Source organism: Aspergillus glaucus (genome assembly GCF_001890805.1).
Source record: "Aspergillus glaucus CBS 516.65 unplaced genomic scaffold ASPGLscaffold_4, whole genome shotgun sequence".
Lineage (NCBI taxonomy): Eukaryota > Fungi > Ascomycota > Eurotiomycetes > Eurotiales > Aspergillaceae > Aspergillus > Aspergillus glaucus.
The window spans coordinates 1,561,656-1,575,257 of record NW_019170456.1 but is presented as its reverse complement, the minus strand read 5'-3'; the positions used below and the strand labels follow the sequence as shown (position 1 = coordinate 1,575,257).

At 49.9% G+C, this 13,602-nt stretch overlaps 5 protein-coding genes across 5 annotated transcripts; 1 reads left to right on the top strand and 4 right to left on the bottom strand.

Annotated features, from left to right (window-relative positions):
- Positions 1-3,301: 3,301 nt before the first annotated feature.
- On the bottom strand, positions 3,302-5,314 carry ASPGLDRAFT_1181815 (uncharacterized protein). Its single transcript, XM_022539938.1, has 3 exons — positions 4,835-5,314; positions 4,420-4,787; positions 3,302-4,354 (listed from the first exon to the last, which is right to left on the bottom strand). Exons 1-3 carry the CDS (start codon positions 4,846-4,848, stop codon positions 3,378-3,380), a joined length of 1,359 nt encoding a protein of 452 aa, XP_022404180.1. The 5' UTR covers positions 4,849-5,314; the 3' UTR covers positions 3,302-3,377.
- A 1,616-nt stretch (positions 5,315-6,930) lies between these two features.
- Positions 6,931-8,960, bottom strand: ASPGLDRAFT_44051 (uncharacterized protein). Its single transcript, XM_022545938.1, has 3 exons — positions 8,407-8,960; positions 7,695-8,343; positions 6,931-7,641 (listed from the first exon to the last, which is right to left on the bottom strand). Exons 1-3 carry the CDS (start codon positions 8,749-8,751, stop codon positions 7,217-7,219), a joined length of 1,419 nt encoding a protein of 472 aa, XP_022404179.1. The 5' UTR covers positions 8,752-8,960; the 3' UTR covers positions 6,931-7,216.
- ASPGLDRAFT_64599 (aminoglycoside phosphotransferase family protein) lies at positions 8,896-9,807 on the top strand (the record flags this gene model as incomplete). The annotated part of the gene is made up of 2 exons (XM_022548798.1): positions 8,896-9,328; positions 9,383-9,807. 2 exons carry the CDS (start codon positions 8,896-8,898, stop codon positions 9,805-9,807), a joined length of 858 nt encoding a protein of 285 aa, XP_022404178.1.
- A 1,181-nt stretch (positions 9,808-10,988) lies between these two features.
- ASPGLDRAFT_23488 (uncharacterized protein) lies at positions 10,989-11,553 on the bottom strand (the record flags this gene model as incomplete). Its single annotated transcript, XM_022543293.1, has 2 exons — positions 10,989-11,090; positions 11,152-11,553. The coding sequence occupies 2 exons, from the start codon at positions 11,551-11,553 to the stop codon at positions 10,989-10,991; spliced, it is 504 nt and encodes a 167-aa protein (XP_022404177.1).
- Positions 11,554-12,214: 661 nt separating this feature from the next.
- Positions 12,215-13,306, bottom strand: ASPGLDRAFT_64598 (uncharacterized protein; the record flags this gene model as incomplete). Its single annotated transcript, XM_022548797.1, has 5 exons — positions 12,215-12,450; positions 12,482-12,563; positions 12,618-12,835; positions 12,885-13,153; positions 13,212-13,306. The coding sequence occupies 5 exons, from the start codon at positions 13,304-13,306 to the stop codon at positions 12,215-12,217; spliced, it is 900 nt and encodes a 299-aa protein (XP_022404176.1).
- Between the last annotated feature and the right edge of the window lie 296 nt (positions 13,307-13,602).

The window sequence follows — 13,602 nt, the reverse complement described above, 5'->3', positions numbered from 1 at the left end:
GTCTGTGTAGATAAGGTAGTAAACACAGACGTGAATGAGCTCCCTCCTGAAGAATAGGTAGATGTAATCGGGCATGTAGTCACAGTTTCATAAGTAACCAGCGTTGTGGTGGCCTCCTCAGTCGAAGTAGGTGCGATGCCAATCGATGAAGAAGCTGGGTATGAAGAGATCAACCCCGAAGAAATCGGGACAGAAGCTCCTGCGGAAGAAGATGGTCTTGGTGCTGGCTCCGAAACTGCGATTGAAGTAGGTGTAGCAGAAGAAGCCGCAGCGACACTACTTTCGCATTCCGTACAGACAGTAGACGTAGATGTCAGGGTCTGTGTAGATAAAGTAGTAAACACAGACGTGAAAGAGCTCCCCCCTGAAGAGTAGGTAGATGTCACCGGGCAAGTAGTCACTGTCTCATAAGTAACCAACGTCGTAGTTCCCTCGGTAGTCAAAGCTGGCGTGGAACTGAATGGTGTCGAAAACGCTGGTGCCGATGATGATGGTCTCGGCGCTGGCACTGAGACTGCAATTGAGGTCGGCGTGGCGGAGCTAGAAACAGCAGCAGCACTACCAGATTCGCACGCAGTACAAACAGTAGACGTAGACGTCAAAGTCAACGTCGAAAGAGTGCTGTACACTGAAGTCACTGCACTTCCGCCGGAGTAATGAGTGGAGGTAATTGGACAGGTTGTCACGGTCTCATAGGTGACTAATGTCGTCGTGCCTTCTTCAGTTGAAGTTACTGGGATGACGCTGCTGGATTCCGGTGTGGAAATAACACCGCGCGAGGAGGATATGATGGGGATTGAACTGCTCCAAGAGGGAATCGTAGGCCTTGTCGAGGTCGAGGGAGCTGCTGAGCTGTACAAGGTGGACCTCGAAGCTTCGTGAGATGGCGTGGGTGTAGGTCTGTACGTCGATGAGACCGCTGGGGTAGACTCGACAGGCACAGAAGATGCACCCATTGATCCAGCAGGAACAGATCCAGAAATAGTCTCAGTAAGCGTCGAGTCAGAGGGCGCCACAGATCCAATCGACGAGACAGCAATCGAACTTGACGTTTCAACAGACACAGACGCAGACCAAGACAATTCAATAGACGTAGATGTCGATGCAACAATCTCAGAGGACGTAAATGCCGACGAAGACAGAACCCAGCTGCTGGATAAAGAGCTCGAACTCGTCTCCACAGGACCAACACTCGATCCCCAACCGCCCGATTCAGCAGGAGTAAAAGAGCTCAGAAAACCAGCACTGAGACTAGTCGACGACGCGGGACAATCCGTAACTTCCGGTCCGCAGCTGGTAACCGTGATTTCGTTGGTAGAAAACACAGTAGCATCAGAAGGCAAAGGCGAAGCAGGCGCAGACCAGCTGGACTGGAAAACAGCACTTGAACTCGTCTCCACAGGAACAGGAGTCACAGGCGTACTAGGCGCAACGCTCGATTCAGCAGCAGCGGAACTAGGGACCCCAACACTGACAGCTTCTGTCGAGGAGGGTGTCGCAGTTGACGATGCAGGGCAATTTGGTACCTCTGGTCCACAACTAGTAAGAGTAACTTCGTTCGTAGAAAACACAGTCGAGTCCATAGGCGGAGACACAACCTCGCTAGGCGTAAAAGCACTCGAACTCGTCTCCACAGGAGCAACAGGCGTACTAGGCGTAACGCTTGACTCTGCAGCAGCAGAACTAGGAACACCAACACTAATATTCTCAGTCCAAGGCGCGCTCGACTCCGCAGCAGCAGAGCTAGGCACCCCAGCATCAACACTCTCAGTCAAGGGCACCGCAGTCGAAGAAGCCGGACAGTCTGGCTTTTCCGGCCCGCAGCTGGTAATAGTAACCTCGTTTGTCGAAAACACAGTTGCGTCGAGTGGTGCCTCTGCGCCAATTTTATCGCGCGCAGATAATTCTCGCTTCGCGCCATTAAGGTATCCGGGTCTTGTGTAGGATTGATCGGCGCCCCAGAACTATTCCTGTTAGTCTTCCATTGCAATTGTTGGTTAAGCAGAACATACCAACGCGCCTGCCTGAGCCAGGACAGCAAACGAGAGAAACGGGAGCAACATCATGTTCACAGCAACATGAACGACAACCAGAATTATTCGAGCTCGTCGCGACTCCGATGTCGTTCAGTCTTATAGATAGGTATATAATCCCGGCTATAATAAGAAACAAAGAAAGCCTTCCTGTCTATAATCAATGTCTTCAATTCGTAACCAAGAACAAGAACAAGAACAAGACCAAGGACAAAGCGCGCAAAGCAAAGCCACGGAACCACCAAGAACAAAAACAAGAGCGAAAAAGAGACAATGCAGGAACACACTGTCTTAAAACATTTCCCTCACATTAAACCTCACCACAGTGTCAAGACCAATCCAACCCATCCGGCGCCAAGTTTATTTTTGACCTTCGCGTCGAACTTCTCTGTAATTCGCGGCTTTGATGGACAATGGATGGTGATTCGTCGACAGGTGGGATATTGTGAGGGTCTGGACGGTTCTTTTTCTTTCTTTTTTGTTATTTGTTTTTGTGAATGGGCTTTTAATGTAGCCGGGCGCTTAGAGAAGATTTTTTCGTACGGAGTAGGATTCGAATGTATGTGCTGTGGTGTGATTATTTTCTAAGCGCCGGATCGACAGAAGGTGCGTGACGGTGGTGCATGTGTGCATGTTGCTAAGAAGAGAGGCATGGCGCTAAGAATAGAATTGACTTTTGCGACTTCAAGTACTCTGTAAGTGGTAATGAAGTATACGGTTTTATTGTTGTAGGTAGTGGTGATGGTGGAGGTGAAGATGATGGTGGTGGTTGAGGTAGAATGGACCCTCAGTTATGCACTTAAACGCGTCGCTACGCATTCTACCTAATCTAGACACGTAAACTAGACTGGCGCTTCGCAGTGAAACCTGATTGGCAATAGCCTATCATCACATTTGACAAGTACATGCATAACCTCGACACTAGACTACTGCGCTAAGCTCACCTACGCACCAAATGCATAACTTTTAACGTGATTGCTATGTTCATCATGGACGTGACATCAGAGAGAATATCAAACAAGCCCCCCCATAAACCCCGAGGTATATCCCCTTGTCCCAGAAAACGCATACATAAAAAAAAAACAGCAAAACACCGACTCCAAAACGCAAAGGTCATCGAATCATCTCTGTTTTCCATCACCATCAATAAATTCGGACCAAGGTGTCATATCCCCGAAAGTGGAGGACCATAAATAAACATGAAAAGTTAAACCCATAAATAGAGAAAAATAGCGAAGATACAGCCAAATGCAATTCTAAAGGTCTTGCTTTGTCAAAACACAACTCCCGACGAGAGATGCAAATCGTATGCGAGGTTGATTCTACCCGAAAATCAAAAGGTAATTAGAATGGAAGGTGGTTGCGACGGTGCGCGTCCATCAGCTTTCGCCGGACGGCGTCACCCGTATTACCGTTCCTGCGCTTCCGTGTGGGAGTGCGTTGGTCTGCCAAACGAGCATGTCGGAACACGCTAGCCGGCCGGGCAGGGGAGTTGGCAGGCATAAATTCACGATGTTGCGGAAGACGCAGCAATGCCTGATACCGGTTGTGGTTGCGACGGAATGCCGTCACGATACCCCGGTCGAGATGGTTCAAGAACCGCTCCGCACTGTTCGTCTGCTGCTGCGTTTCGGCCGTCCGCGTTGGCGTGGGACTCCCCGCGCCGACCATTGGGACAGGGTTGGTCATAGCAGGGGAGGTAAGTTCATCTTCGAATTGCTTCTCGTCCATCTCATCATCGGACGAGCCATCACCAAAGTCAATAAAGTCATTGACGTTCAAAGCCGATTCCGGATCTTCGTCGTCGTCATCCTCGAATGACGAATCAATGGTGATGTCTTGCGAAGGGTAGAAAGCCTCCGGAGGACCCATGACCTGACCGCCCGGAGCGAGGTCGTTACCCAGTGCGGTCATCATCAGGTTGGCACCAGAGGCCAACATGGGACTGAAATCAGCATGGTTAGGAGAGGCCAGGGCATCCGTGTCACTTTCATCAATGATCTGCATCGTGGTGGCACGCGGGCTATTGTTCACCGTGCCCGGCATACTGTTAGATGTCGACTCTAGCCAGTCATGACGAGAGGAGGCATAAGCCGGAATGATGACGAGATGCTTGCCGGTGCAGTCCACAAGAGCCACCGGTTTGTGAGGATCTGGCACAAATGATCCCATAAGAGGGCCCCGCCGGCGTGTTGTTGACTCATTGTTCTCGTCTGCGGGAGGAGCAAGGGAAGCCGATGAGTCACGGCGCAAAATGGACCGGGGATGTGTGATGGTAGCCGGCGGGGGTAAGTCTTCATCTGTAGTCTCGCCATCATCGGCTGTTGTGAAGGGAATTCAGTCAGCACAAACAGAAAGTACGGTGTGGTGTGTGTGATCGTCATACTCTCATAGCCACTGGACTCCGACTTTTCGTCGACAGCGTCAGACTCGACGTGGTAAATGTTGGAATGGCCATAGTCAGACTCGCCAAACATGTCGTCATTTGACATCCGACGTCGGTTCTGCTTGTGTGTATTTTGATTGTCGTGCTCAATCATACGACGCAATTGGGGGTCCAGACTGTCCTGTTGGAGGAAATCACCGGGGACCTCGTCTTCGGTATGCGAGTCGCTGTCGGACGAGGACTCGGACTTGGCTTCAAAGTGTACATGGCGGGGTACCTGCATTGGGGTCTCAATAGCCTCGCTGGCCAGATCAGTCTCACCAAAGTTCTCCATGGCGCTGTAGAGCTGATCCTCATCAAAGAACGAAGTCCCTGTGAGCAACATGTGATCGTCGAAGATGTTGGTGGGGCCAGCCCAGGTCTCAGCATCTCCCATATCCGCCGTCGACAGCAGGTTACCAATGCGGCTCTCGCTTTCCGACTCGAGGATCATCATCTCCTCCAGCTTTTCCATGTCTTGGTCCTCCCCGTCCCCGTCCGAGATGTAGTCGACTGCGGCGTAGACATCATCGGAGCTATCCTCCGAGTCATTGTCATCATCATAGAGTTCGTCGTCAGATATCCTTGCGGCCTTCTTCTTCTTCTTCGTAGCTTGTTTCTTATTCCGATTGTTGATGGTCTTTGCGGGTTTAGGGGCTGATTTCCGGCCCTTGTCCTTGTGGTAGGCGGGGGCCGGCGGGTCTTCCTCATCATCTGCATCGTCCTCTGACGAATTGTCCGGGGCATCACTAAGATCATCCACGGACGATACCGAAGACACGCTGGATACTGAAGAGGATGCCCGTCGTTTTCTATCTCCACTCAACGGTCCAACGGAAAGAGATTTGCCCGCTCTCCGGGGAGGGGCCTTGGATTTGTGATGCATGCTGTATATGTATTGTTCCTTGGTTCTTTGTAGGATAGGGGGAATCGAGATAAGGTTCGGGATTGGGGTATGAACAAAGTTTTTGTCAACCGTCAACCTGGCGTCAATTGCGTAAGAGACTCAATCGTTGGGTATGTCGTCGGTCCAAGTAAGAATAAAAGAGGTGAATGTCGTGATCGTAAGAGAGGAATTGAGAGGGTGACCGGTTGAGGACAGAGAGAAGGAGGAGGAGGAGGAGGAGGAGGGGCAGGTGGATAAGTGATGTACGTGGTGAATAATTTTTTTTTGCTGTCGGAAAAAAGCACCTCACGGGGCCCGCAAACAGCGGACAACGAAAGTGCTTCTTCAGTTAATGAGATCAAGGGGCAATTTCGACGCTCCTATAGTGAATATAGGACAGTTACGTCGAAAGAGGGAAACAGATATCGTCAAAGTGATTAGAGAATTGAGACTCGGAGCTGCTGGACTGGGGAGCGGGACGGGCCAAGCCCCCCAGCGAGGAATCTACAGCTCGACGAAAGCCATGGCGGCACGTGTGAAGACGATATCTGAGTAATCAAGAATAGAATAGACTGAATAAATAAATAGATAGAAGAATAGAATAACCGCGAGTTGTCAGCGTTGAATCTGGTGGAGAGGAAAGAGAACGAGAGGGAAAACGGGGAGAAAAAGAGAAGAGAAGCCAGCAGAGACTGACCCACTGCGCTAACGGTACGCCTGTTCCGCTGGTGGTCGTTCATTGGTCGGGAGCAGACCTTTTTCGGGATTCCCATTGGCGGGAGAGTGCTCACCGCATTTTCACGGGCCAATCATCTGGCAGGTATTGCCGGAATCGTACAAGCCTTCAAGTTAGAACTATCAAAGTGTAAGCAGGAAATGCATGCAATGACTCAAAATGGCTATGAGTGTTGAGAGTGTCATATGCAGCAGGCTGTACGAGGAATAGAATCATGCGTGGTGACTGCGGTATGACACAGATATCTGTTATGTACGGAGTACAGGTAGTAGTATGGAGTACGGACTGCAAGTATCTAAACCTCTACTCCGTATTGCATCTGGAATCTCCTCATTGATACAGATACATACGCATACAATTGATTGCGTGCATACATACAGAATGCACCTGGCTATGCCCGATAATTAGTAGCCCGTCGATACCCAAGGCATCTGGTTCACTTGCCACGTCTACATAACATGCTGCAAATTTTTCCATTTTTCAGTCATGAAGAGTACTCCGGAGTATGGTTCTTCGTCCATCTTGCCCCTTTTGAGCCTCTCCTCCACTAGTTCTCCGTAGTGGCAATTGTAAGCGCCAACTGAACCACTGTTGAGAATAGTAAATGATTGGTAGACATAGTGACAGATCATCTGCATGGTTCCGTTTTGGTCGGGTTATTCTGTCCTTTCATGATTGATCGAGGGGAATTGGCCAGTCATAAACACTACATAAGCACTCTACCCGTTTGTAAGACCATACGGGGTTTCTACGGTAAAAATAGACAGAATGTTAAACCGAGGCATCGCTAGACCCACATCCCGAGTGGCGCCGTTCCTTACCGGTTTACTTTAGGCCGATTGAGAATGAGGACAGCTATACATTTACAATCATCTACATAGAACGGAGCACTCTGTCCAGTATGTATGTACTCTGTAACTGTTCTCGGGGTGTCGTATCCTAAATCCTCCGATGAGTTGTCATAAAACTGCGTCCATGCATGCTTATGCATGCACATTCCATGATCTGCAGGTCAACGCCGATCCGATTGGACCATGCTCATTTGCACCCCGCAGTGAGGTCAGTGGTCTACTATCATATCAGCAATTGGGTATCTCATAGCTAGACAACTATATACCAATGACATATATACAAGATCAAGTCCCCGGATATGGCTCAGCTTTCGACGCCTTCTTTCCTGACCGCGAAAAGATCGAGAGCCTCGACTTGGACCGTGTCGGGACCGGAGCAGCATTTTCATTTCCCACCTCTGTCCCAGTCGCCTGTTGGCCAGCAGCTTCTTGGCCAGCTTCCTGCCCGGAGGCTTCCTGCTGAGGATTCGCAGTGCTAGTCCGGACCGTCTCCCGCGTCTGTTCGACTTCTCGAACGCCGTCGCGGATCGAATCGGCTGCAGCACCCGGAGGTGCAGTCGTAGTCAACGTCTCAGTAGCCCGGATGGGTCTCTCTTCAGATGCCATCTGCTCGTTCATCTTCCGTATCTCTTCCTCGGTGACGAGACGCTCGTTCTCCAGACGGACTTCGCGTCCCCGTTTATGGCAGTACCAAAGGACGAATAGAAGAACTGAACGTGTTAGTTCCCATCCATATCAAAATGCAGGGGTAGTTAGTACATACTGGATAGCGCCAACGACCAGAGAACGTTCACACCAATGATCGCCGGGAACCTTGCCTTCAAGAAAGCCACAATCGATCGTAACATCCCGACAATAGCAGCTGGCTTCCCCACCAACTCCTTCAAACTAGGAATTTTAAGTCCCATCTTATCAGCCGCCGCAGCAGCCTTGGCCACATTCTCCGTATTCACTCCGCTCTTTGTGGCCTTTTCACTAGCCGCAGCCAGAACCTCCGGCGCTAGAGATTCGGTCCATTTCTCAGGCAGTTTCTCAATCAATTTCTGCAAAAAGGTAGGCATCTTCGAGTATGTGTCCTGGAGCTGGTTGTTGCCGTTCTTGAAAAGCATTTCAAGGTCATGGTAAGCGGTTGGAACGCCGTTGATGAGGTCTTTGAAGATGAGCTTGAACTTGCGGAGGAGTTCTTGCATTTCGTCGCTGGCGGAGAAGACGCGGTTGTTTTCTGCGGCGAGGTTGAGTTGTTCGAGGATTTCGGCCATGTCGCTGTCCGCTGGTGCATCTGCTGGTGCTGGTGTTTCTGCTTCTTTCGCTACTTCTGCTTGTTGCGGCTGTTGCGGTTGGTCTTGATCCTTGGTGACATCTTTGTCTTTCGAAGCGGCGGTTTCGTTTGCGTCGTCTGGTTTCTCTGCCTTCTATCCCAAGAATCAGTATCCAGACCATATAATTCTCAAATTTCCCCCCGAAATGTAACACACCTTCTTCCCCTTCCCCCACGGCCAATTCAAGCTCCACCGCTTCTTCTTCCCCTCCGCAGCAGGCTCAGCCTGTTCTTTATTTTTATCCTTATCACCACCCTTCTCCTGTTCCTCTAAATCAGTAGCCTTTCGTTGCTGCTCCCCAAGCTTCTTTCCAAGTTCCTCCGCGTCCTGCGCGACCGGGCCCGGAGCGTCAGCCGTCACCGCATTACCGGTGGCATCGGGTCGCGACATGATCTGGCGGAAGAACGCTTCATCTTCGGGTGTTAGGACGGGATCGTGCGTTGTAGGACTTGTATTGGTGTTGATTTGGGGTGGTATGGGGGTTTCTTTGTTGGATTGCATGGTTGGTTGTTGAATGGTGATTATGTTGGTGCGGGGAGATCGATGTTATCGCTTCCGATGTTGAAAGTTAAAATGATGACTGTCTACCACATTTGACACAGGTCAACTACAAACATCCAAATTAACCTCCATTGATTCAAGAAAATGGCACCCATTCCCACGTCCACCTCCTCCTTCAAAACACACCGCGCCCCAACCCTCCCTCCCCCCGCCGAAATCCGAGCCCTCAACATCGCAACCAACAAACCCTCCGCCACAAGCTTCAACTGTCCACCACCAGTCCTAATCCCATCATCGGGTCTGGCTGTCAAGTATGGCGCAGATGTAACCCTCATTGAAGTCGAGACTCAGATAATGATTCGCGAGAGACTACAAGGCCGCGTACCTGTTCCTGAAGTCTTTGGGTGGGAGGAGGATGGGGAGCAGGGGTTTCTTTATATGGAGCTTGTTGAGGGGGATTCGTTAATGGAGAGGTGGAGTGGGTTGAGTGAGGATGAGATAAGGGGGGTCTGTGGGGAGCTTAGGGGTATGATGGAGTTGGTTAGGGGCTTGGAGCAGGATGATGGGCCTTATATTGGCGAGTTTACTCTATATACCCCCGTTTCTACAGGCCTAATTGTACATCATACAGGCAGTCTAAACAACCAACCCCTAAAAGACCTCTTCCTCACACACAACCCAACCATCAACGGCCCCTACCAAGGCCCCAACGCCATCGACCAATTCCAAGAAACCTGCGGCCTCTGGATCACCACCACCAACACCAACCAAAATCCCATCGCCTTCACACACAACGACCTCCTCCCACCCAACATCCTCATATCACCCAGCCCAAACCCCAAAGTCACTGCTATCGTCGACTGGGCGCAGGCTGGTTGGTACCCTGCTTATTGGGAGTACTGCAAGGCGCGGTATATTAGGGTGAATCCAAGGTATATTAGTGATGCTGCGATTGCGGAGTGGAGGACGAAGTATTTGCCGTTGATTGTGGATTCGGTGGATGAGGAAGGGGGGTATCATGCTTGGCTTTATTTTGCTCTGTCGAAGGGGCCTTAGCACAGCGTCTTGGTGGCTTGTGGCTGTGACTACTGGGTTATCACTCGACAACCCATTGATTGAGCATCCGGGGGGGGCAGGGGGCCATATGTCTAGCAGCCCGATGGTCACCGCAAGTAAGCAGAGCTATCAACAAGATGATACAGACAGGTACACTGCAATGACTAATCAGAGCAGAGCCCTGGTAGACCGGAGTTTCGCTCCGCCATGACTGAATGCCATCTTGGGCCGGTGTAAGACCGGAGCAGATTTCCTTGACTGCGTACAATGACAGGATGCGTGTCTCATCAAAGGATTCTCTATCCATGGACTGTTAAGGATTCGTCTAAAATCATAGTCTGGCGCAATATGAATCCAAACTCGTTCCTCCGCTTACCTCACTTTCTTGATGCCCCATTTTTCTTGATTCGGGGTAAAACACGTTGACAAAGACAAGTCCCATCATGGCCAACGCCCCTCCCAACATGCTCCATCAACAAAGTCCCCGCTCCCCCAGGCGCCTTCCTACTCGAACTAATGATCTTCTCCGGCCACCCCTTCAAAGACTACTGGGTATACTAGGTGAATTCGCACAGAAGGCCCGACCTGGGTGTGATAATCCACGCAGTCGGGGACGTGAGGAATGGGTTTATATTCCAGGTTAAGCGCGGGTATGATTTTCGGAGTACGCAGAGTTCGCCAATGAAGAGAGTGCCATTGCAGTGGGTTGGTTGGAGGTAGTTTGATGAGGGGAAGATGTTTAATGGTGGGGTTTAAGCTTGATGATGGGCCGGTTTGTGGGTTTGAGGAGAGTGTGTTTAAAGTTAGGGCTCGGGGGAGGAGTTTGAGTGTTGCTGGGGAGGATGTGAGTTCCTTACACTTTTTTCTTTTTTCTGGAATGTGCGCGACTTGTTGGAGGGCTTCTAGGTATCTGGCAAGAAACCTATTACTCAGAAGAACTGCCAGACGTGAATTGTCGAGGCTGCAGATCAGCTTGTCCAGGATGGTATTTTCAACAAGGAAGTTGCTGATTACCTTCGCGCGATTCAGCAGTGACCATCTATCCATCCTCCTCCGCGAAGGATTCAGGAGTTCAGTTCAACTGTGAGCTCCGATTCTGACAGTGTCCTGAACACAAAGGGAAAGGGAAAGCAACTGTATTATAACACAATACCAGCCCTAATTCCAATATCCTTCCAGCTCTATAGCCACTCCGCTACCCGGATCGTATAAAGATAGTTGACAACATTCTCCCCAAAAACCCCACTACTAACAAGCTCCTCAGAAACCTTAATAACCCAGTCCTGTCGTCTTATCAGCACATACCCCTTACCTATTACACACCACGTCAAAGCAAAAACTTACCTTATCCCCCTCATCATCCAACCCCTCCCCCCACCCCGTCATCCCAACCCTCCCCACAACCCCCTCGAACCCACAAACCGGCTCCCAATCCTCCACACAAACCCCACCATTCAACATCCTCTCCTCATCAAACCACCGCTCATCAACCCACTGCAACGGAATCCTATGTGTAGGCGGTGGGTTCTGGTTCTCAGGGAGACTCAAGTCGTAGCTTCGTTGTATACTGAATTTGAAGCCGGTTTTTGTGTCGCCGCCGATGGTGTGGAGGAGGACGCCGAGGTTTGGGTGCGTGAAGGAGGGGATGTAGTAGGCCCAGTGGTTGGGGTAGATTAGGAGGGTAACTAGGTAGGTGCCTGGGGGTGCTGCTGGGGGGAGGGGCGGCGGGGGCGGGAGGAGGGGCATGGTGTGGTTGGTTTTGTTCTTGTCTTGTATCGGGTGTCGTGCTGTGTTGTATAGAGGGTCGGAGTGTTCGAGTTGTCCAAAAGGAAAGATGTGGTAGTGGGAGTTGACAGAAGTGAGATCAGTGCTGGACGGTAGAGGACTTTTATACACAACTGTTTGTCTTGGTGTCTGTTAGAAAAGGAATAGCAACAAACACCATTAGCTCTTTATGATCTGTCTCCACAATGTGGCAGAGACGCAGTGTGGAAGAGCAGCATTCGGAATGATTCATCAAATGAGATTAGTTATATCCAGCAACCCCGATCTGACCATTTTCGTCATTGATGGCCGGTTCCTGGCGGCTATTAAACTGTTACCGGATTTTTATTGGGTTGACAGACAGACAGGTTGGCTGAAAAAACATTATTGTCCTGCGCCATTGTTGTATTGACTCGGCGTTTGATTTATTCCCCTGTTTGGAATAAGCAAATGCAGATATGCAGAGAGAGCAAGCAATCCAATGCATGCTGACTGCAGCTGCCAGCGCATATCCCGAATCTTCGGCCTTTGGAATTTGTTTTCTTCATTCGAGGTCAAAGATCATCTCGTTGTGTTGCACAAAGGCAGCCGGATCAACTCGAATCCAAACGCCTAATGGCGATGGGCAAAACACCTACTCATCTCAAATACCTTCAAACCACTTGTGTGCCAATGCTCCATGAGCCGTAATTCTCCTTTCAGGATCAAAATTCGTCATGGCACAAATAAGACTCTTAAAATCGTTGTCAACCCCCTTCCAAAGGGAAAACGGTCTGCGCGGGTTTTCTTTGTTGAAACCGTCCCGAAGTACTTCAAACACGCGAACCCAGGGGATTTCGTTGCCAAGACGTTTCAGAAAACTGTTTAGACCATCTTCATCTGCAAAGTATAAGATCTGGCGCTCGATTACAATGGCCAGGGGGGTCTATGCCCTCTTCCAATTCTTCTTCCCCAGCGGCAAAGATGACTCGTTTGTGTAGCGCGAAAATGCACTATATGGTCAGTGAATATCTCCTCTAAAATCCAAGACATGATGTGATACTTACGACAAGCACAAAAGAGAAAATATCAGACGGCTTATTCACGGGTCCATTGGCGTGGGCTTCAGGACTCCTCCACATCCAGTTCCCTGCCTGTTTGCCGATCATATGTGATTCAGGGGGAATATGCACGGCGTCTTCGAGATCCCCAAGCTGGACTCGCTCAAGCTTGATTTTACCGTGGTGATCTCTCCAGTCGATGAAGACATTATCCGCCTTACTGTCTACCCAGAGTAAGCCACCACTCATTGCTCCGCGGGAGGTGTAACGTACCTGTATGGACGATATCTCGATCATGCAATTCTGCAATTCCGCGAAGAGCATCTCTCAGGATCCTTTTTATTACTTCAAGGGGCAAGTCTTTCTGAGTAAGATGTAGGAGATGATCCGCGAAGTATTCGAAAACGAACATCGACTTCTCGGGGATGGTGTCTTGAGAGAGACGAACATGGTTTGCACCGCGTAGTCTATTGTCTATGCTTTGAAGATCCTCGAAATTAACCGGGTGAATGTACTTTAGTATGAATTTCTGGTCGTCGACGCTGAGAAAGTTGCAAGTAGGTGATCACAAGAAGGAGCAAATGATTAGTGTCAACTCACGTGGCAAGGCAAACCAGGCGTGGGGGAAATGTTTCTTCCTGGAAAATCCGTTGGATTTTATAATTAGTTACGACCAGATTGGCCGATGTAAACATCGTTGTCTACCGGGGCAGTTAATATCGTGCTTGTTCCGCGATGAAGGGAGCGTCTTGGTAAAGTCGGTTTGCAGTTGAAGGGTTTAGACGCTACGAGGTTTAAACATGTCCGATTTCTGCAAGATCGAGCAGCTTGGAGGAAGAGAGAGCTTAGCGACAGCATTAGAGGCAACTGATTCGGGTAAGTCACGCCCATTAAACGATGCTGATACTCTAACAATGTCGCAAGAGATCGAAACTCAGCTTTACCCCATTTGGAATAAGCAAATATGCGATATGTACTTGTAGGAGAGAGA